The sequence below is a fragment of the Zootoca vivipara genome, chromosome 1 (assembly GCF_963506605.1).
Source record: "Zootoca vivipara chromosome 1, rZooViv1.1, whole genome shotgun sequence".
NCBI classification, from domain to species: domain Eukaryota; kingdom Metazoa; phylum Chordata; class Lepidosauria; order Squamata; family Lacertidae; genus Zootoca; species Zootoca vivipara.
In genome coordinates, this window is record NC_083276.1 from 90108721 (window position 1) to 90131293 (window position 22573).

The following is a 22573-nucleotide window of genomic DNA, read 5'->3' on the forward strand; positions in this document are numbered from 1 at the left end:
CAGGGGTAAGGATAAATCAGCAAAAGTTGTCGCCGCCTCCTTCCGACAGTGGAGGGATCCACTAGATCAGACTCTTCTGCAAATGGAAGTATACTGTTCATTCATATAAGGGCAAAATTGGATGCAACCAAAGGATAAGCATGGGGTCTCTTAACAAGGGGTCTTCATCACTTTAAAAATATTACTAAGGTGGGGTGCCATCCCTTGTTAGGTATACAGCTTTTTAATGAGGATTTGCTTTCTCCAGAATGTTGCTTTTCAACAGTAATTGGACCCTGCATCTCAGTGGTATACAGAGTTGTAGTCTGCATGAGAAACATCTGTGTTGAATGTGGGTGGAGAAGCCCTCCAGGTGTTATATTTTAATGCTTTCTATTGGACTCATAGGGGAGAAACACTGTTACTGCACTTCTTAAAGTTCAAGTGTTTGGTCATTTCTAAACCTGGAAAAATAGAAAATGAAGATCCAGGCTCTGCTGCAACAGAAGGCTTTTATGCAGCTAAATAATTAGTAGTACATGAGGCTTCTTTGCTTCAGACTCTACAAATGTTACTTCTTGCTACAGACTGCAGATGGCTACATATTCAATGCAAAATTCGGCCAGGCAATAGCATTCAATGTATATTTTTATTTAGTTCTTTATTTGTAGCTGGCCCTTAAGGGAGCTGTGCTTGCCTGTCTGTCAAGTGCCCATGTCTTGAGTGCTGGTGAGCACCTGGAACAAGTAACCATGAGGGATGGGCCTCATTGTGTTACCTACAAAATGATGCCCAGGCTGAGGAAGTGCATTGGAACTTGGAACCTTGTAAGCATAGCTTTGACTCTCTGAGATCATGCAGGACCTGGATGATTTCTGGGCTAGAGTATCGGTTGCCCAGCTCCTACTGACTGTGGTTTCCTTCTCTGACCTGGACCACAGGGTTTAAGCCCTGGGGCCCCTGATGTATTCATGTCAAAATATTCTCTGTGGAAACAACAATGTGAGATAAAACTGCCATTTTTCCTTCTCTCCATTTAGCAGAGATTTTGGGTTTGTCAGCTTTGCAAACTGACAGTTATCATCAATTTTAATAATGGGTGTAATGGTAAGAGGAATGGGGGAGGATAGGATGCATGTCCCCCAAAAACTGGCTTTTATGTTCTTTATAAATCTGGCAAGATACATCAGCTTTAAAGCTAGTCTACTTAGGGTGGATCTATTCTATACACCCACACCCACACCCACACACCACTACTTAAATTCAGCTTCCCCATTCACCATTTCACGGTGGAAACAGTCTATGGCCTTTTAAACTGGGGCAGGACAATTGGCTTTTCTTTGTTACTATGGTGTGCATTTCTGTGTTTTTATATGTAAGCTGCTCCATGATCCGCAGATGAAGGCTGGTGTGGAAATTTAACAAATAACAATAGTCTGCATTTCCATTCTGGTTGCTATAGAAAAATGTGAAGCCGTCATGGAAAAGCAGTCCACTAAGCACTTTTAGGAGGCTAGGTACAGTTATAGAAAATAAGCAAACTTGCCCCCTTTTCTCCACCAGCCTGCTTGGTTTCTATTTTGGTTGCTGAGGAAGGTACTGTTCTTTCTTTGTGGCTAGCATGGAAACAATCCTCCTTTGGGGTAGCAGAGAAGAGAAAAGAGAGCTCCATCAGTCCACTCACAGAACTGCTTGGAATTCCATGTATTTGCTGGAATGAAGCGGGACGAGCCACTGTTCTTTAATGCCCTTTCCCAGTAATACGTATTCTGCAGGTCTTATTGATGGAAGGTTAGAACATAAGAAGAGCTCTTCTGGATCAGGCCAGTATCCTCTTCTCACAGTGGCTAAGAAACATGCCAGTGGGAACCTGGCAAGTGGGATGTGAGCACAACAGCCCTCTCCCCCCCCCCCGCACTTGTGCTCCCTGTTCCCTACCAACTGGCATTAAGAGGGACATTGCCTGGGATATTAGCAGTAATATGTAGCCGTTGATAGCCTCCTCGTCTAGCAAGAAAGTGGTGTTATCTTCCTTCTTCTTTTTTTAACAGCCTGACTTCTTCTTTCCTCTCCTTCCAGCATATCAATAATGATCACATTCATGGGGAGAAGAAGGAGTTTGTCTGCCGTTGGCAAGAGTGTACACGGGAGCAGAAGCCATTCAAAGCACAGTACATGCTGGTAGTGCATATGCGAAGGCACACTGGGGAAAAGCCACACAAGTGCACGGTAAGATACTGACACCATCAACATGCACACAGATTGATGTGTTGGACTGATCGCATCATGCCCATTTAAGCACAGAGTAGAAATCAAGGTGGGAATCTCAAGACATATATACCTGCTTGGTAAAATGTATAAAGCCTATGTGTGCTGGTCTAACCCTGCCTTCCCCATGTTTGCATACATAGCATGTAGATTCCTGCACATGCATACCCAATATCTTCCCTACAGAGGATGTGTGTGTGTGTAAAGATTTTGTTTACTGGATGTACACTACACTATGCCCATGCGTAGTGTAGGTTTGAGCAAGGAAGTATGGTGCTTTATCCAACACAACAAACACTGATCTCCTGCGGACCCACATAACACAATTCAGACCACAGATTCCACAAGCAGAGAGCAAAGTGAATTGTGAAAGGAGTGTGCGGCACAAACATCACCCAATGAGCAGGACTCCAAAACTGCCCTTCTCCTGTTCTGGGGGGATGAGCAAGCTAGTTCTGTCTGATTTACTTCACCCACAAGGTATGGTGTTTCCTTGAAAGCCCCTCTGAGTAATTTAATCTAGGCATGGAGGCAATCTCCTTCTGCATTCTGGAAAGTTGCAGTCTAGCCAGGTTATCACCTCATAATCACTTGGCTACTACTCCTAACTCCCGAGTGAAGAACTCATTCCATATAGTGCCGTAATGTAAGTTAAAACCTCATCTGGTGGAGAGTTTGCTGTCCAGGTTCATTGTGTAGTGATTTTTCAATGTGTGCTTAGTCTTTAAAAGCAAACTGAGATGTGGAACCTGATTCAAACTGGACCAGAGACTAGGCTGGGCTGCAGTTTTTTTAGACACATCCTTTTTGAGAGAATTTGTGATGGGGTGAAGGAGATGCCTAACAACTTTTTAGATCTCAAATTTTTGGTACTTAGATTAAGATCGGAGCTGCCCTTCATCCCTATTTCTGCCCAGAGTCGTTGTGTACTGCTGCAAAATAGCTAAACTACTAGTTATCTCTATCCAGTAAGATACATTTTTCAATGCAAAGAAATGGCATCTCAATGCACATGGAATGTCAGGGCAGCTCCACAATTAAAGTGGCAGGATCTGTTGCCATTGCTGCACTAGGGATGTACTGGTGTTTATTGCAAACACATGAAGCATAGATAAAATAATTGTGTCACTAAATTAGGGCCTTCAGGCACATGTGCATGGCGGTTCGAAGATACATGTGTGTTTACTATAGGAAACCCTGGTGTCTCCACAACTGCCATGGCTGCCGTGTGGAGAGTGCCTTAAGATAGCCATACAGAGTGGGCTGTGACTAAACATTCAGGCCCTCTGCTTTAAATCAGCTGCCTGGATTATGTGCCTGTGCATAGGGGGTGGGGTGGGGGTGGGGAGGCCCTTTACCCCACAGCCTGCTCAGGAACGATCTGCCTAGCAATACGTTCTTCGAAGAGGTGAAGATTGAAAGCAGATGAGATGGAAAAATGCCTCCAGCTGATTAACACTCCTCTTTTGTTTTAGTTCGAGGGTTGCTCCAAAGCCTATTCACGGCTAGAGAACTTGAAGACACACCTGAGGTCTCACACCGGTGAAAAACCTTACGTCTGTGAACATGAGGGCTGCAACAAGGCCTTTTCTAATGCTTCTGACCGAGCAAAACACCAGAACAGGACGCATTCCAACGAGGTAGGTGAAGGCCTTCACCAAAACAGGTAAAGGTGTTTTGTTTTTATTTAAATGCTGCTAATAATATTTACACACTTGGATTGTGTGTGTGTATGTGTGTGTGTGTATAATTACTACCATAATGAATAGCAAATTACTACCATAATGACACATGGCTCTTTTAAGATTTGCTGAGCTGGAAATGTAGACTCTGCTAGTTAGATATTTATGAATGCCAACCTAGAAACCACCACACCATTGAGCAGACATCCTCCCAAGTTTTGAGCCCACGGTCTGGTTCTTGCCACATACCAAGCCCTTCCTAACCTGAGCAGCTCCTCATGTTTGCTGTTTTGGAATGAAGCCCCACAGAGCTAGGATCCAAGCCTAATGCAGTTCCTGCCTTGTGGACACGCAAGGCTAGATAGAGCACAAGGCAAATGCTTTGTTAAGCCTTGCTAATGAAGATACGTTATTAGGAGCTGGGGGAGGGCAGGAAATTGCATTTATTGTAAAGCATGTGATGGTCTACTGCAAAAGGCTAATGCCGAGGTTGAAATTTATATTACCACTAATTAAGAAAATGGCAGGGAGGCGGGATGCTCCAAAGTTCTGAAAACAGCTGTGACCGGGCCAGGTTTAGCCTCTAGCCTCATTTGTAATGATGAATATGAATTACTATGAGTAAGTAGACTGGTATGGGTACAGGACTTTTAAAGTGACAGCCTCAGTCTAGCCAACTTTGGGTGTTAGGGATCTCAGACTGATATGCCTCTCCATCTATTTTTTAATCCCCTCTGCAAAATCGACAATTTCTTTTCATACAAATATGGCAATGTGCTTGTTTCATTGCACAGGAGGGCTTGGAGGCAAGGTAGAGTGAGGATGGTTTAGAGAAAGAAAAGGGTTACAAAGATACTGGTAAGAAACGTGGCATACACTATGCCAATATGAGGAGGGGGAACTGAGGTCTTTCTTTACAGTATTTTGAAAAAATAAGGTTGCAAAGTGATATGGCCATTTCAGAAACAGAACATATAATTTGCTTCATTAAGTAGAGCTGCATTTGTATGGAATGGATTAGTTCCAGGCATGGCAAAAATGTTGTTTGAAGTTTCTACCCAAATAATTTTTATTGGTTTTCATGTAAATACAAGAAGTTTGAATGGAGTGGAAGGGGAATTAGAGACGCTGCAGGTTAGGAGTCAAGGATAGGCAGTGGGGAGCTCTGTGTGAGCATGTTTCATGTGTGTCAAACCAGCACATACACACCCCAAAACCCATTGTGTATTACTTCTAGTCAGCAACTACTTCTGCAACGTTGTGGGAAACCTCCAGACTGCAAACCCTCTCTGGCCTCTCTATTTGGCCCCCATAATTGTCTCTAGGGCATTGCCCCCTTCCCCATGCCTCCTCTCGCCGTCCAATACCTCTCAACCACCCTCCTCCATGCCCTCCTTGAATGTGGCCTTGAGCTGCAATAATGCCTCTTACTTGTCTGGATGGAGAGAAAGCTGCATTTCAGGGCATGTAGAAATCTCTGGGTTTTCCATGAATGGAACGCAACCTACTATACAAAAGTAAGAGTCACATCCGTTGCTCAGTCACATTTTGGCTCTGGAGCCCATCATGAAGGAACGAGCAAAGGAATGCAGCCCTCAGGTTCCACACTCGGGTTTTACAAGATGATCACACAGATGAAGAAACAGAAATGGCCAGAGCATCATCTATTCTCTACTAAAAAATGGCAGGTAAAATTCTCCCTCTGACAACTGGCTGGACAGCAACTGTTACTCATCAGGGGAACTTTAATACTCAGTCCCCCAAAAGACCAGATGGTCAGAACTGACTCCGGAGGACTCTGCAGAGGGAAAAGTTCAGGAACTTTCTGAAAGGAGTGGGGGTGAATTGTTTTTGGCAGAATTCCCAAGGTTGGCCCTAATGAGTGACTAATGCAGTGAGTGAATGCAGCCCTGTTTAGGGAGGCTTTCAATCTTTAATTGATTATTTTATTCTTCTGTTGGAAGCCGCCCAGAGTGGCTGGGGAAACCCAGCCAGATGGGCGGGGTATTATTATTATTATTATGTCCTTTATTTCTTGCTTCCAATGCAAACCATTCTTCAGGCTACGATTTGTTACCCTCCACTGTTCAAGCCAAACTGTGCAGCAGCCCACCTAATGTAGGAGGAGATAATAGCGCACATGAATTATTCTGGGTAAAAAAACATAGGAAGCTGCCTAATACAGAATCAGACCACACACCCGTCTCAGTACAGTAGTGCCTTGCTAGACGAAATGAATTCGTTCCAGGACTCAATTCGTCCTACGAAAATTTTGTCTAGCGAGGCACCGTTTCCCATAGGAATGCATTAAAAGTCAATTAATGCGTTCATATGGGCTCCGGGGGAACTGGTGGCGGTGGCGGCGCTTGCTCTCTTGGCTCGGGGAAGGCAGGCAGTCGCTTCCCCGAGCCAAGAGAGCAAGCGCCGCTGCTGCCGACGACAGAGCCGGATCGGACGAAGCTTCGTCAGATCCGCCTCTGTCGGGCGGGGTGGGGGAAAGGCGAAGGAACAATCCTGCGCCTTTCCCCCACCGTTGCCAAGCCAGTGCCAGAGGCGAAGTGCGGCGCTGCGGCCAGGGGCTTTTCGCAGTTTGCCTCCCCCTTGGCTCGGGGAAGGCAAATGGCGAAAAGCCCCCGCAGCGCCGCACTTCGGCTCCGGGGGGCGCTCTGTCGGGCGGTGGGGTGGGGAGCGGAGAATCCTCCGCTTTCCCACGCACACACTGCCTTTCCCCCACCACCGCCAAGCCCCATGCCGGCTTTTCGCGGCGAGAAGCAGTGGCGGGGGAAGACCTCCGAGGTCTCCGAAGTTGCGCTCCGTGCCGGTGGTGTGGGGCGAGAGGCGGCGGCGGGGGAACACCTTCTCCCGCCTCCGCCTACCCCGACACGGAGCGCAACTTCTGAGACCTCCGAAGTTGCGCTCCGTGCCGGTGGTGCGGGGCGAGAGGCGGCGGTGGGGGAACACCTTCTCCCGCCGCCGCCTCCCGCCTGCCTCCCCCGACATAGAGCGCAACTTCGGCGAAGGGAGGTGGGGGACACCTAGCCCGCCCGCTTGCCTTCCCCCAGAAGGCGCCCGGCTTTCTCGGCGAAGGCAAGCAGGCGGGCTAGGCGTCCCCCACTTGCCTTCCCCTAGAAGGCGCCCGGCTTTCTCAGCGAAGGCAAGCAGGCGGGCTAGGTGTCCCCAGCTTGCCTTCCCCCAGAAGGCGCCCGGCTTTCTCGGCGAAGGCAAATGGGTGGACACCTAGTTCCTCCCCCGCTAGTTCCTCTTTGTGTTCCGCTGGTCTCTGCCGGGGCAGAGACCAGCGGAACACAAAGGGGAACCAGCTGCAGCTGGGAAAGAAGGCAATGGAAGATCAGCTGAGAGGCGATGACAGCTCTCAGCTGATCTTCCTTTGCCTTCTTCCCTTGCTACAAGCTGGTTCCCCTTTCGCTAGATGAATGCCCTGATTTTCTGATCGGAGGTTTTTATGGCCACGCTCGCAAGATGAAGCGGTGGCCATAGAAAACCTCATCGTATAGCGAGGCAACCTCCGATCAGAAAATCCTTTCGTTAAGCAAAATTTTCGTCTAGCAGGGCATTCGTCTAGTGAGGCACCACTGTATTGTCGACACTGACTGCCAGCAGCTATCCAGGATTTCAGGCAGGGGACATTCCCAGTCCTACCTGGAGATGGTGAGGATTTAACCTGGGGCCTTCTGAATGCAAAGCACATTGCTCTGCATCTACCAGGCAAAGAGATACATAGGAAAAAGTAAATGCTCACTTCTTGCTGAATTTGGAAGAATGTATACCTGCTTATTCTTTGGATGGACCCCTTCCAAGATCCCAGTGGAAAAGTACTTTAAGCAGCTAGTTAGCCTGGAATGGCATTTTAAAATATGAATTCAGCCCTTCAGAAACAGTATCTCAGGAGCTATCCTGCTCTAACCACATTTGTGCAAACGCACTCTGGATTTGGGAATGGATAAATTGCTGGCAGGGAGGCGAGGGGCAGCATACCTTCCTGTTTTCTTACTTCTCTTTCCAGCTGTGCAGTCCTTAACTTTGTTTGTGTTGTGGTTATCAGTGACTCATAGTTCCAATAGTTACAGCATTATCCTCTTCAAAAGCACTGCATGTCTGTGGATTCCACCGTGCAGCAATAGCAGCTTACCCGCCTGACAGGTGATGGAGATGTGGGGGAGATCTGATGGCTTGTAAATCCAGTCTGGCATGTCTCTCTGGCTCTCTGTAAAATAGGGTGCCTCTTTCCCTCCTGCTGGCCTCCCAGGCTACCATATTTCAGCAGAAAGGTTTCCTTGAAGAGATTCCCTGTACATCTCAGCCATATCCCACGCTAATCCTTGTTAACATTCCTGCGGCAACTGGAACAAATGCAAATCAAGCAAAATACTATTAGGAAAGGTGTTAGAGTATTTTGCGTTGGCACCCCAGGACAATTTCATCTATCCATCTGTACACACACACACACACACACACACACACACCCTTACCAGCAGCCCAGGACATATCAGTCCTAAGCAACTCAGAGAAAGACGCTACATCTGGGGTATGAGAAAAGTTTTTCGGCACAACTACATTTCAGTTGATTTTTTCAATGGTTTTTTTCAGACCCAGACTAAGTAATGCTAAAACTATTCCTAGTTAGATTAATGGAACTTAAGCTGGTCACTCACAACTGAGATCATTTCTATTGATTTTGGTGGCCTGCTTTAGCCATGACTATGCCCAAACCAATGAAACTAGTCTGTCAGAGGGAGATCTGCACACAGCTATCACAGAATCTGCTGTATGTTGGATCAGTGCTTGCAAAAATCACTGCCTATTGAGATATGGCACATTCAAACTCAGACCACCCATGCCCGCTCCAAATTCACACCAACGTTGTCATTCAAGCAAAATTGTCATTGAACTGTGTCTCGTATATTTCTGTCTGCTTCAGGTGTCTAACTTTAGATGTGTTCCCATTGGCAGAAACCCTACGTCTGTAAAATTCCGGGCTGCACAAAGAGATACACAGACCCCAGTTCCCTCAGGAAACATGTGAAGACTGTGCACGGGCCAGAGGCCCATGTCACCAAAAAACAACGCAATGATGTTCACCTGAGACCACCTGCACTGAAGGAAAATAGCGACAATGAAGCAAGTGCCAAGCAGAGTGGAAAGACTTCAGACGAGCAAGCTGAGGCAAACAGCACCACCAGAGGCATGGAGGACTGCTTACAAGTCAAAACAATAAAGACAGAGAACTCTGTGGTAAGAGATGCACTTGCTTTGAAATACTGGTGATGACATTTAATGTGCCAAGTGGCAAACAAAGTTGCCCACTTTTCCCTACCACCACCTTTTCAAATCTCCCAGCTCAGATTTCACTAATCCTATGCATATTTTCTTTTCCATGTTAAATATTTCATAGGGTTGCAGCAATGTTGCAATGTTAACAAAGACATTAATTGCTGCAAGCATTTAGAAAAGCATTCCCTCTCACTCTCTCTCCAGCTGGGTTTTAACTTTTGACAACAAAATTCATTCAAGATTTGCCTACACTTCCCTTTTCCATATATCGGAGCTGGCTCTTAATAGACGGCACTCTCAATACAGTCGTACCTCCACTTACGTGGTTATGTAAACTTCAGGGTGCGAACGCGGCAAACCTGGAAGTATTTTTCCAGGTTTCGCTGCATGCGCAGAAGTGCTAAACCGCGCCGCGCTCATGCGCAGAAGCGGTCCTCCAGGTTGTGAAAACCTCAGGATGCGACCGGACCCCTGGAATAGATCCTGTTCACAACTGGAGGTACCACTATACTCTACATTCAAGCAAAATATACCATGCCCAAAACATCCTTGTGATATGACCTCTTGCACTCTGCAAAGTGCCATGCACACTGATGATGCAACAGAAATAATAATTAACCATGTCTACGTATTGTATTTTAAGAAGCCAAACATTCATTTACCTTTGTCGTGGATGTTGCTAATCCACCATTATTTTTTGGTTCTCTCCACTGCTCCATCCACTGTACCCTCAGCCCTTTCCTTTTGTGCTGTCTGTGTTCTAACAACCTGTTCTTTCTCCTCTCTTAACTTTCTCTACTCTACTTCACAAGGACAGTCGGTACTAAGGTGAGCAAATACACTGTCTTTGTCATAGTCTCTGTACAAAAGACATAAAATGTGCATATCTGTCCAGGTGCCAAAGCAGAATGTGTGGGTGAAATAGCCATGGTCTGTATTTCTTTCTACTTCATCCTTTCCATATTGGCATTTCACTAATTACCCCTTTTTATGGCTTACTTTCAGTTGAGGGGGCAGGGTTAGGATAAGGCACAGGCTGGAGCCAAATTTATCCAGGCATAAGGCAAAGCTGATCCGTTTAATATTCCAAGCGGTGGCAGCAATTGTTAAATAAGACTTGTGTCACACCATTAGCCTGTGCTGCCAGCATAGCTGTTCTAGTGGCATTACAGGTCATAGATTTCATGCATGGTGACATTCCTATGCTGTTGTGCCTGTTTCAGAGCTCACTTTGCTACAGATGGCATTGCCAACATCTCCTAGTTAGCATCTCACCCTTCTCTAGTAAATGTGGGGCTCTAAGGAGCCCTGGGACCTTCTCTTTTCACAGCAAATCTATTGTTCTTAGGTGGACAATGGAAAGAACTGTCCACCCACCCACCCTGCTGTATTCTGTGGAACTGAGATGTTGTGAAAAAGAAGGAAACCTTTAAACCGAGTGTCATCTAGCATTCCAGCTCTACAGACATCTAGGATCAGCAATCGTAAATCATCATTCCATAGCCTGGACAGCAAAGAGCCTTTCCTTTGAGCCAGCAGAAAACATTTAACCTTTATTGCAAATAAATTACTTAATGTGAAATATACCTCCTAATAAAAAAAACATTTACCAAACCTAAGCCTGCAAATCATGCCCTTATCTGTCTATAAAGACTGTCGGAAAAGCATGTAAGGTCCTTTGAACCACAAGTCGTGCACTGTGCCTGAAGCTTTTTGGGCTTGATTCTGCTGCAGACAAACAGGCACAGTGTAGAGTTTGTGGAGGGGAAAAGATCTTCTAATGTTCCAGGTTTATCTCAGAAACTCATCAAGAGCTTAAGTTTCTTGAATGAGCACATACAGTTCTTCCAAGTTAACAGAAAAGAAAATCCACCCTCAGGGCTTTTAGCTCCCTGATGTTTACATACCCGTGTTTGAAAAAGGCATAAAAATTAGCTTAATCACTTATCTTATGGAAAACCTGTGTCCACACTACAGTGCCATCACACTTGTGGGCAATAATGAACACATTGGCTTTATCACCTAATGAGGATCTGTTTACACAGAAAACAGACCTGGCTTAGTTAAGTTTGATTGAAGCCTGGGGCTGGGGTGACTGCTTGGTATGGCTTTTAATTCTTTTAATGTACAAAATTCCAGTGATGCAAGATAGACACGAAAAAGTTCTACAACTGTTTCAAAACTGATGATTGCTAAGTTAAACATTCCCATGAGTATCCCGTTTTGTAGTATAAATAAATACAGTACAAAAGATACTGGAATGAATAATACACATTTTAAGTATATGCCAATCCACAAAGTGATGAAAACAGGTTACCCAGCTAAAAGAACCAGTCCCAATCCCTTCAGTCATGGGGAGCCTGAGCAACAACCAAAATAAAACAAATTTTCACAGTGAAATTATGCTCTCTAAAAAATAAAATAAATGCTGGATTAAGTTGTATATGTTTGCCTTTTAAAAGGTTTGTTTTCATAAATCTCCCCAAGTGCCTCTTATTTTTAAGTACTTTTTGATGCTGTTCATTTCAACACTATTTTTCTTGTTCGTATTTCCCTCCCTCACTGGAGGGAGACTGGAATATTACAGTATGGAAGTTATGCAGGTCTTTTATCTTTCTTCCTGTAATATTGATTTATTATTATTATTGTTATTATCATCATCATCATCATCATCAGAAGCTGCTTTGGATGGGTTCTGCCCCCAAAAGCACCATATAAATATTTTAAAATAAATATTTTTTTTTGCCCTTGCTGTGATCTAATCCAATAGGTTTTGTTAACACTTGTGGTTTTTGCCAGCAACATTGCAAGATCACATCTGATGTGATGATGTCATGGACACCTATAAACAAAATCATGCTGGTCAAAATCATCGGAGTAACGATGTGGGCAGAATATGGCAGAAAGCAGGGGTGGAAAGGAATGCTAGAATGGTGCAGAGAAGGAGGAGCAACCACAGGAAGGAAAGGGTGGTGGAACAATTGAAGTTTTCAGCAAGCTTATGCACCCCCCCCCCGTAATTTGTTTGCCTTGCCTTGATCCTGCTAGTTTGTGGATGTGAACTGTGAAATGAGAAAATTTGGTGCAGCCATAATAGATGTTAGCAAAGCAAAGCTGATACTGCGGAAGAACCATCACATTGATGCAAACCTCCTCCTCTTTCTTTGTTTTCTCTAAGATGTATCAGTCCAGTCCTGGTGGCCAATCCTCATGCAGCAGTGAACCATCTCCACTTGGGAGCACCAACAACAATGACAGTGGAGTCGAAATGAACATGCACAGTGGGGGAAGTCTGGGGGACCTGACCGCATTGGAGGATGGCACTCCTGTTGTAGATTCGACGGTCTCATCTGGCAATTCAACCGTCAGTCTGCAGCTGAGGAAACAAATTACAACCATGCAACGCCTTGAGCAGCTCAAGAAAGAGAAACTCAGGACAGTGAAGGATTCTTGCTCGTGGGTGAATCCGGCCCCACAAGTCAGAAATACCAAGCTGCCTCCCATCCCAGGCAATGGTAAGTCTTGCCACTGTTTGAGATCTGTCCATAAGCATTACCTCAGCTCAGTTGGTTAGAGCATGGTGCTGATAACAATCCCTGTATGGGACAGCTGCATGTTCCTGCATTGCAAGGGGTTGGATTAGATGGTCCTTAAGCTTCCCTTCTCGTTGCTTGGTCCCTGCTCCTGCCAACCTAGCAGTTCAAAAGCATGTCAAAGTGCAAGTAGATAAATAGGTACCGCTCTGGTGGGAAGGTAAACGGCATTTCCATGCGCTGCTCTGGTTCTGCTGGCCACATGACCTGGAAGCTGTATGCCGGCTCCCTCGGCCAATAATGCGAGAATGAGCGCCACAACCCCAGAGTTGGTCACAACTGGACCTAATGGTCAGGGGTCCCTTTATCTTTACATAGGGTCCCTTCCAACTCTACAATTCTATGATTTCACAGCTTACCTTGCTAGTGTTTCAAGGGCCTGCCGTCATGGGCGAAGCCAGAAGCAAATAAAAAATTAAAAAAATACCGTATTTTACTGTAGCCCAAAATTGGGCTGTTTTCGCCCCCTCCGTGGCTGCAGCCAGCGACAGGAACATGGGGAGGGCGAGAAGCAGCCTGAAATCGGGCTGTTTTCGCCCCCTCTGTGGCTGCAGCCAGCGACAGGAACGTTGGGGGGAGGAGCAGCCTGAGCTGGGGGGGGGCGGGAGCTCCGTCCTTCCTTCCATCCTTCCTTCCCCCCTCTTTCTTTCTTCTTTTCTCTCTCTCTCTCTCTCTCTCTCCCTCCCTCCCTTCTCTCTCTCTCTCACCCCTTCTTTCCTTCCTTCCTTCCTTCCTTCCTTCCTTCCTTCCTTCCTTCCTTCTTTCTCTCTCTCTCTCACCCACCCCTTCCTCCCTACCTTCCTTCTCTCTCTTCCCTCTCTCCCTCCTTCCTTCCCTCTCTTTGCCCCTCTCTCCCCCCACCCACCCAGTTTTGATCCTGGGTACGCCCCTGCCTGCCATTATAATCCCCTGCACTTCCTTCCTCCCCACTTTAAAACAATACAAGGGTTGAGCTGGGATCCAAACCCAAACATAGAACATGCAACCAGACTTAGTTTGCTGAACTCTCCAACTCAGATATCATATTGCAAGGTTGTATGCACTTGTATGCAAGGTTGTATGCACTTTTAGTACGGCAGTTTCTCAGGGAGACTAGGAAGTGCATGTTGTTGTTGTTTAGTCGTTTAGTCGTGTCCGACTCTTCGTGACCCCATGGACCATAGCACGCAAGACAGGAGCGCCTGGCGTGCTATGGTCCATGGGGTCACGAAGAGTCGGACACGACTTAACGACTAAACAACAACAACATGCACTTCCTAGTCTCCCTGAGAAACTGCCGTACTAAAAGAAGGCTCTTGCCTTCCCAGGCAAATTTCCTTCCTCTTGCTCTCAGTTTTTTCTCCTAGAGTACCCTGGGCTCAGAGGGGAAATCTAAATGATCTATGAGGAACTGTTTCATTCACCATGAAAATGGCATTGTTACATTTTTGTGGCGTATATTTACCAACTCAGTAAGTGTGGAGTCCCAGGAGTATGCTAAGTCAATAGGAAAGACTGGACGTGGGAGGTCCAGTTGTACAGCACTGCATTATAATCATCTCTGGGTAGGAAGTGACTCCTCTTTGTAAATCTTTGAAATCATTCTTCATAGCTGATTGATGGTACTTGTTTAAAGGAAGCTGTGCCCATCATATTTTTCATTCTGACACAGTATAGCCCTAAGACATTCTCTCATAGCTGTTTCGGTGGTAATTTAATGTGTGACTCTGCAACAGTCATTGTATTGCTTTTCGGTGCCCAGGTCCCTGTTGTCCTTTGCAATCTACATTTCCTTTTGCTGGGGACAGACAGTTGTTTCCCTCCCCACCCCCTTTTCCAAGAGCTGAAGCTGATATGACAGAGTCATCTTGTGTGCATTATCACAGATCAAGCCTATTTGGTAGCACTTCAAAAACCTGCAAAACCTGTTTGACCAAACTTGGCAGCCAAACAAAGGATATGAGTGTGTACAGCAATGGGCAACAGTGGCTCTGTCACACCATCTTCAGATGTTTTCAATACTATTTGCTGTCCGCAGCACGTGGTAAGCAACCCTGATAACAGCCTGAATATGTTGCATGTGGTAGATGCTTGGTATATGGGGAAACAGGGAGGTAAGATGAGTTCAAGTAATGAAGCATTGGCAACCGAGTTGCCTCTCCGCTATCCACTGAATAACAAGTCTATTTTCTCTACCACTCTCCACTAGGCTGTCTACTGGACAACATGGGCGGTGGTGGTTCTTCTGTAGCGCTGCCTAACCCAAGGATAACAGACCTGTCCATCAACGAGGTCACAATGCTGAACCAACTAGCAGAACGTCGCGACAGCTCAACCAGCACTATCAGCTCTGCCTACGTCAGCCGCAGGTCATCAGGGATATCCCCTTACTTCTCCAGCCGCCGTTCCAGCGAAGCGTCACAGTTTGGAACCCGGCCAAACAACACAAGCTCTGCTGACTCCTATGACCCCATTTCCACGGATGCCTCTCGCAGATCGAGCGATGCCAGCCGGTGCAGCGGAATCCCAGGTCTTCTGAACCTCACACCAGTGCAGCAGTACAGGCTGAAAGCCAAGTATGCTGCTGCCACAGGGGGCCCTCCACCTACCCCCCTGCCTAACATGGAAAGGATGACCCTGAGGAATAAAATTTCCCTCCTGGATGGGCCAGAGCCTGCTCTGCCTTCCTTTCGCCTTCCTCCTGGGCCACGGCGTTGCAGTGACAGCAATGCTTATGGGTACGGTGCGTCCCTGGGATTTGCTCACGATGGGCCAGGCAACAATGCAAGACGTGCAAGTGATCCGGTGAGGAGACCTGCTGGAGAGCCAGTTTCCCTCCCTAGAGTCCATCGTTTCAACAGCACAAACAGTATGAACCCCCTCCACCCTCCTGCAGACAGAAGGAACTTTGGCTTTCCAAACTTTGCACGTTCTGACGGAAGCCTTGCCAGGCACATCTATTCCCCACGGCCTCCGAGTATCACCGAGAACGTTGCCATGGAATCAATGCCAGGCGAGGCCGATGGCTCCGTCGGAGATGATGACATTGTGCTACCTGATGACGTAGTGCAATACATCAAATCGCAGAACGGTGTCATGGCCTCAGACAACTCTTCCATAGGCTATGGCAATGAAATGCAGAACTTCCAAGTGAATGCAAAAGTGCAACACAGCAACTTGGGAAGCCAACTCAGCAGGGTGGCTGCTCCAGATGTGGGTATGAATCATGCAGCTCCAGTGATGAGTGAGTGTCACATGAACTTTGGAGCAGATTCTGACTTGAGCAAGAACAACATGCCCGTCCAGTGGAATGAAGTCAGCTCAGGTACGGTGGAAGCATCCTCTGCTCAAGCAAAGCAGCAGTTCCCTCCACGTAACTTAGCTGTGGTTCATCAAAAGCAGAACTTTGGCCAGTATCAGAACTTTAGCCATCAGCAGATGCAGACGGGTCAAAACAACATGAATGGAAACCTGCAACAGTTTGTGCAGAAAAACACAAGCATAGATGGACAAAGGTTAAACTGCATGCACTTAAGGCAGCAACAGGTGAATCCGGGACCCAATAACAATCCAGATTTGAACTCACATGAAGCGTACCATCAGGTTCATCAAATGCTGAGCCCAAACACAATGGGGGGTGACCTCAACCAGCTTTCTCCTCCCTGTAACAACATGGTATTGAAGCCTGCGCCCCATGCTCATCCTCAGCAGATAGATATTATGGCTGATCCCACTTCAATGGTTGACAGTAGCAGAGAATGCATAATGCACAGTCAGGTGACACAGGAACCAGGACATCAGCCGGGCTTTTCGTCTCAGCCAAACCACGTGAACTTTCCCATGACACAGGAGGTCTTCCATCAACCTTCTGCATTAATGACCTCCAGTCAGCAAGGCTTTGAGCCACAACAGGATATGATAGGTACCGTTGCACAGAGCTTCCCTTCTGGTCTAATTCAGCCTCATCCTCCACCTAATCCCAGCCCAGCAAACAGGCACCGAGGGGCGTGTGCTATGCAACACTTGGGCTACATGAGAATATCTCACCCAGCCAATGATGTGAGCCCAGGGCAGGAAAGGGTAGAGCTCACCTCCAAGAGAACAACTGGTGTAGCATCATCGCAGCCACAGCAATACAACAACAGCATGGGGGGAAACCATTTGATGCACTATTATGGCCAAATACACATGTATGAACAAAATGGGAATTTTAATACCCATGCAGACTGTAGTGTAAGACAACAGCAGTGTGCACTGAACATCAAGCCAGCCACAATGCCATCTCCTGGGGCTAATCAAGTATCAAGCACTGTGGACTCACAGGTTCTGGAGCCTCCTCAGATAGATTTTGATGCCATCATGGACGATGGTGACCATTCAAGTCTGATGTCAGGAACCCTGAGCCCTAGCATCCTACAGAATCTCTCCCAGAACTCTTCCCGCCTTACAACTCCCCGAAACTCTCTGACACTGCCATCCATACCAGCTGGAATTAGTAATATGGCAATAGGGGACATGAGCTCTATGTTGACAACCCTAGCAGAAGAAAGTAAATTTCTGAACATGATGTCTTAACACTTAAAGCATAACTGTCTAGAAGTATCCAAGAGATTACATGCTAAGCAATTTTATGCTTTTTTATTTAAAAAAAACAGGTTTCCATAGAGTAGACCTTTTTTTTACAAGTATTAAATGCATTAAAGGGATTCCAAACACAGGAAAAATGTCTTTGTACAAACATGTATAAACCTCATAAAAGAAGTACTGAAAGGGTGCACCTCTTGCATTATGTTTGTGCTTGTTTTTCAGAACAATCAAAGATGCCACCATCATTCTAAAACATTTATCTAAAGTGTCCACCTTTGTAAAACAATGGCACATTTGGCATCATTTAAAGATTCTGACCATCAGCTTCCACTATTTTCCCTTGCCATAGGCTGAAAGTCTCATAGGTTGCAATCCTATGTAGTAAGCCACACTCACCTCAGCTAACTTCTGAGTAAGCATCTATTAGGATTGCTTCAGTAGTTTCTCAATGCTTCAGCTACAGGAAAAAAAGATGGGACTTGGCCAGATGTGGAACACTAGAGAGTTGTGGGCAAAAATACTGAGAAGCTTGACTTTGAAACTGCACCTGCTTTGCTATCTCCTTTTGGTTTTCCCTTAATTATCACTGCAAAAATACAATTTCTTGCCCACTTCAGTTACAAATGGATGGGTGCAGTTTTGACCCAAAGCCATACTGTGTGTGTTGAACGCTTTGCTTTGTGACCAGATGGTGCAAGCATGCACACACATGCGTGTGTGAATGCACACATGCACAGCATTGTTTATGCAGACAATATAGCTCTTTGTCGCTTGCAGCTTAGCCAGGAAGCATCAGCTCCTTTGCAGCGAAGTGCCTTACTATGCATTAGTTGTTGAGTCGTCAAGGCATCTCTTGTCCATTAACGTCAACTAAAGCGTATCTTAAAGCATATATAAAATAAGGATACATTAACGTAAGGCACTGCAGTCTGTATAATAAGACATTTGAGAGGGACACATTGACGGGGAGGAGATGTGAAAGATGGATGCCCTGTGTGGAATTGTTTGTTTTTAAATCAGAGGGTAATATTTACAAGTTGGTTTATATCACAGAGAATTTAGTGGAGGTTTGAAAATGCCACTAATTTAAAATCATTTCTATTCTAGTCGGACAAAGTTCCTTGCCATGCATAACACAAAATGGTGTTAAAGACTGCGAATCACTTTCTAAACATTGAAATTGAAAGCACAAAGGGGATGGCCAAATCAGAGCCACATTTATCACTTTGGGGTACTTTTTGATTATGTTATAGGCAGAAGGTGTTTGCCCTCCATTCACTAGTCTCTCTATGTCTGGTATACGGTGCCATTGAAAAGGAGCACAATTCTCATGACAAGTTTTTGGCATGGCAGAGTTTTCAAGAGGAAGAGTTTCACATCAGTTTTGCATTGGTTACCCTTATTATAGTGAAACTCCCATAAAAGCTAAATCTAATCGTACAGGAGCAGAATCACCATGCCAAAATGTCAGGAAAATATCACTTTGGTCATGACTTTAATCACATCAAAAAAATTAAGATGAGAATTAGGCATGAAGTCCCACTGAAATGAGTGAAAGATTTCAAAATTGCATTCTTTATTAATTTCTCATTTGCAAAGGCTAAATACAAGACCTGACCTTGGGGGGAAGGCAGAGAATAAACTCCACAGGATTTTCTGGGGTTTGCAGTATCATGTGTTCTGTCAGTATCTATCTAACTGTGAAACCAGAATGCAATCAAAAATTGTGAATGAACTTTGATCAAGTGAATTTGATGTTCATCCTTTATTTCAAACTGCAGTATAACCTGTTGGCCTAGTCAAGACTGGTGGAGCCTCCTTACAGGGCATGACCTTCAAGCGATAATTATAAAAGGGTTGCAGAATGGCTTGGTTGTGTGAATCATGATCACTGAACTTTTCGTGGAATTACAATAATCTAGAGTGTTAGTGGGCCAAGTCGGTTTCGGATGCCCCTTGAATTAATGGATCAGAACTTTGCCTGGTGGCAAGCTGCCATCTTCCATGGATACATGGGGGTGGGGAAGTCACCCACTTATTGCTTTCTTCAGCTTTACAAAGTGGTCTTCCTGCCTTTACTGTAATAGTATTATAACAACAATACTGGCTTTGTATATATATTCTGTATATTAATAAGAGTACTGTAGCTGAATTGTTCTGTCTTTATACCTTCAGGACCTTTTTAGCTGTTTTCTACATCATAAGGATTGCAGTCACATGCTGTAACTGTATATAAATGTTTTTGTACATTAAAAAAGTAATTTTTTTTCATAATTTCCATTTGTTATTACTTTTTTCCTATCCAGGCTGAAGTCACAGCAGAAGCCTTGCTTAAAAGCACAGTGCAGATTCATTGATGGGCCACTTCACACACTATAGAGTTACTGTAAGTGCATAGGCAAGATGTTAAAGTTGATAAAGGGGCCTGTGATTAGCTACAACTTACTAATAAGTGGACTCTTGGAGAAATTGACATGAGGTGTGAGATCATGGCCTTGATTCTTCTGGGTCAAATCCTGACCATCAGAGGCTACAGCCAATGCAAGGCAAACTCTACTCCCTGTTCCCTGATGAATGAATGACTGCTCAGTTAAGAAAGGGTGCCACAGCTATATCCCTTAAATGGGCCAATATATGCTTTCAACCTCTATAAATGGTGCAAATGGTTTGGCACTAGCAGCCTCATCCTCAGTGTTGCTTGGGAATCTTAAGAAAGAAAGAAAAAAACCAGTGCAGCTTAGGAAGGTTCTGTCCTCCATCTTGATTCAAAATGCCATCCAACTGTATCCAAACAGAGATGAAAACCTGCTCCTTAATCTCAGGAACCACAATGCAAAATTTGATTACACTCTCTTAAGAGATGTCCAAATGAATAGCAAACAAATAGCTTTGCATACCATACTTCCCATGCATTTTTCTTTTTTCTGACTATTGTTGCTCCTTGCTGGAACAGACTCCTGGTTTTTAAAACCTGCAAAAACCAGTTTCTCAGAGTGGCTACACCACCAGAAGTGATCCCTCGCATACATTATATTTTCACTATACACATTTGGTTAAAATCTGTACAGTTTTAAAGGTTCTGTCCCCTACCTTGGATTCAGATGGCACACAGTTCAAACGTAGATGAAAACCTGCTCCTTGATCTCAGGAAGTTTGTAGCCATTTTTCGGTCCTCAGGAAGGGTGAATTATTCATCCTGTTTCTGGAGTGACCAGATGCAAAGAAAGGGAAAGAAAGATCAGATGCACTGGGGATTTCAGCAGGTGCAGAATATCTTACTGCTGCTTGACAAGCTGCAGTTGCAAAAAAAAAAAAATCTCTTCTACAAAACTATTAAAAGGTTCAGGAGTCCTTTTCTCCTGTGCCTCTTGCCATCCCGAGAGTAGCAAATTCTGTATCTGCATAATATGAATGTGGAATTATGGTGTATGTGCAGCTCTTCTTTGTTCCTTTTGATGTCAGCAGAAAAAAATGACCTCGGCAGCAGGTATTTTACTCATCTGGACAGAAACAGCAGGAGGACACTGAACTTGGCTGCCCAGGCCTCTAGTCTTGCTTGTCTCTCAATTGGTGGGAGTACTGCTGATACACTCTCTTAAGAGAGTGTAATCAGCTAGTTCAACAAGTTAGCAACAAAAGCAACTACAAGGCATGGGGAAGGAGGTAGTTGAGGAGCATACAAAGCTGCCTATTACTGAGTCAGATCATTGGTCCACAATCTTGTAATGTGTCCTTTGCCTCTCCTGAATGGCAGCAGCCCTCCAGAGTTTCTAGCAGAGGTTAACTGATAACTTTAATTGGAAGTACCAAGGATTTCACTCGAGACTTTCTTCATGCAAAGAAGATGCTCTACCATTGAGCCAAGGTTCCTCCCCAAAGAGGAACTGCCGTCTCAGATTTTAGATTTGACATGTAGTCCATGTTGCAATGATAGAAGAGTTTAGAGACATCCTTGCAAGACATGTTGCCAGGATGTACCATTACTGGAAATTGAAAGTTGATAAGCCAACATCCACACAAGAATCTCTTCTTTTTATTAAAGTTATTCTTCCTCATTCATTTACTAGTTCTCATTTGAAACCTAAAATCGGGACAACACATTAGCCAAAAACACTAGCCACTGTCCTGAAAGTGGGACTTTGTCACACTCTATCCAAGAGCAGCCATTCCAGTGCCCCCCTGAATGGTCTCAATCTTCTACCAGGAGTGCTTTTGTTATTTAGGGACTGTTGGATCCATTTGGAAGACAAGCTGCATTATAAATCAACAGAGCAGTCTGTATTATTGGGATGGCAATTTATGACCAACCAAGGCCTCTTTCTGACAGCTATTTAACGTGTGAGTAAAATGGCCTAACAAAACAAACCTGTCCCTGTAATGGTAATTTCTCCCTCCAAGATTTATGTTTCATGTAAACCTGCAAACTGCCACTTTAAATACGTGGCTGTAAATGTACGATAAAACAAACAAGACCAAAGTTAAGCTCTTAAACTTGGGGTTGATCTTGACTCCTTAGACTGCATCTGCAAGGCACATCAACTCCCCCTGTTTACAGACCCTCTCTTCCAGTCCCATGTTTTGCCTTCTGGGCAGATGCTGTGAAAGCATTTTGAAAGCTGCAGTGGCTTGCAGATAAAGGACTTTCGCAGCTGCATCTGGAGATGCCAGGGATTGAGCCTGGGGCATTCTGCAAGCAGGGCATGTGCCCTACAACTGAGCAGCAACCCTCTTCTGCAAAGTGCACTGCTTACCTTCCACCACCAGCACCCAGAAAACCAATGCAAATAAGAAGGGTGATCATGTATATTTCAATTACAGCATGCATATCTATCTGTCTATCTATCTATCTATCTATCTATCATCTATCTATCTATCTATCTATCTATCATCTATCTAATAAGTTATGAGATTAACCAACCAAGCATTCTATTAAACTTCTTTAAGTGTTCTGAAGGGAACTACTATTATGGTCAAATTACTACTACTATTTATGGTCAAATTACTAACAGTCTGTCCTTTAGGACCCCTACAAGACAAGCTAAGCATTGTAGAGTAAACAACATAAAAAAACTAAGATCATGGCCACTGGTCCCATCACCTCCTGGCAAATAGAAGGGGAAGAAATGGAGGCAGTGAGAGATTTTACTTTCTTTGGCTCCATGATCACTACAGATGGTGACAGCAGTCACTAAA

At 45.0% G+C, this 22573-nt stretch overlaps 1 protein-coding gene and 1 long non-coding RNA gene across 3 annotated transcripts in view; one reads left to right on the forward strand and one right to left on the reverse strand.

Annotated features, from left to right (window-relative positions):
• The window catches only part of GLI2 (GLI family zinc finger 2), a 200149-nt gene extending 180047 nt beyond the window's left edge, over nt 1–20102 (forward strand). Inside the window, exons 10-14 of the mRNA XM_035128745.2 lie at nt 2059–2208; nt 3723–3887; nt 8901–9182; nt 12400–12736; nt 15003–20102. Of these exons, the coding sequence (XP_034984636.1) occupies nt 2059–2208; nt 3723–3887; nt 8901–9182; nt 12400–12736; nt 15003–17368 (3300 nt within the window). The 3' untranslated portion in view covers nt 17369–20102. The remainder of the gene's footprint in view (nt 1–2058; nt 2209–3722; nt 3888–8900; nt 9183–12399; nt 12737–15002) is intronic.
• Nucleotides 8077–22573, reverse strand: part of LOC132592649 (uncharacterized) — a 75362-nt gene continuing 60865 nt past the window's right edge. The window contains exons 4-5 of one of the 2 annotated variants that reach the window (XR_009558162.1): nt 20471–20582; nt 8077–8290 (exon numbers count right to left, since the gene is read on the reverse strand). This is a non-coding gene — a long non-coding RNA (uncharacterized LOC132592649). Of the gene's footprint in view, nt 8291–20095; nt 20583–22573 lie in introns of those variants that run through there. The other variant, XR_009558161.1, reaches the window with a different exon arrangement.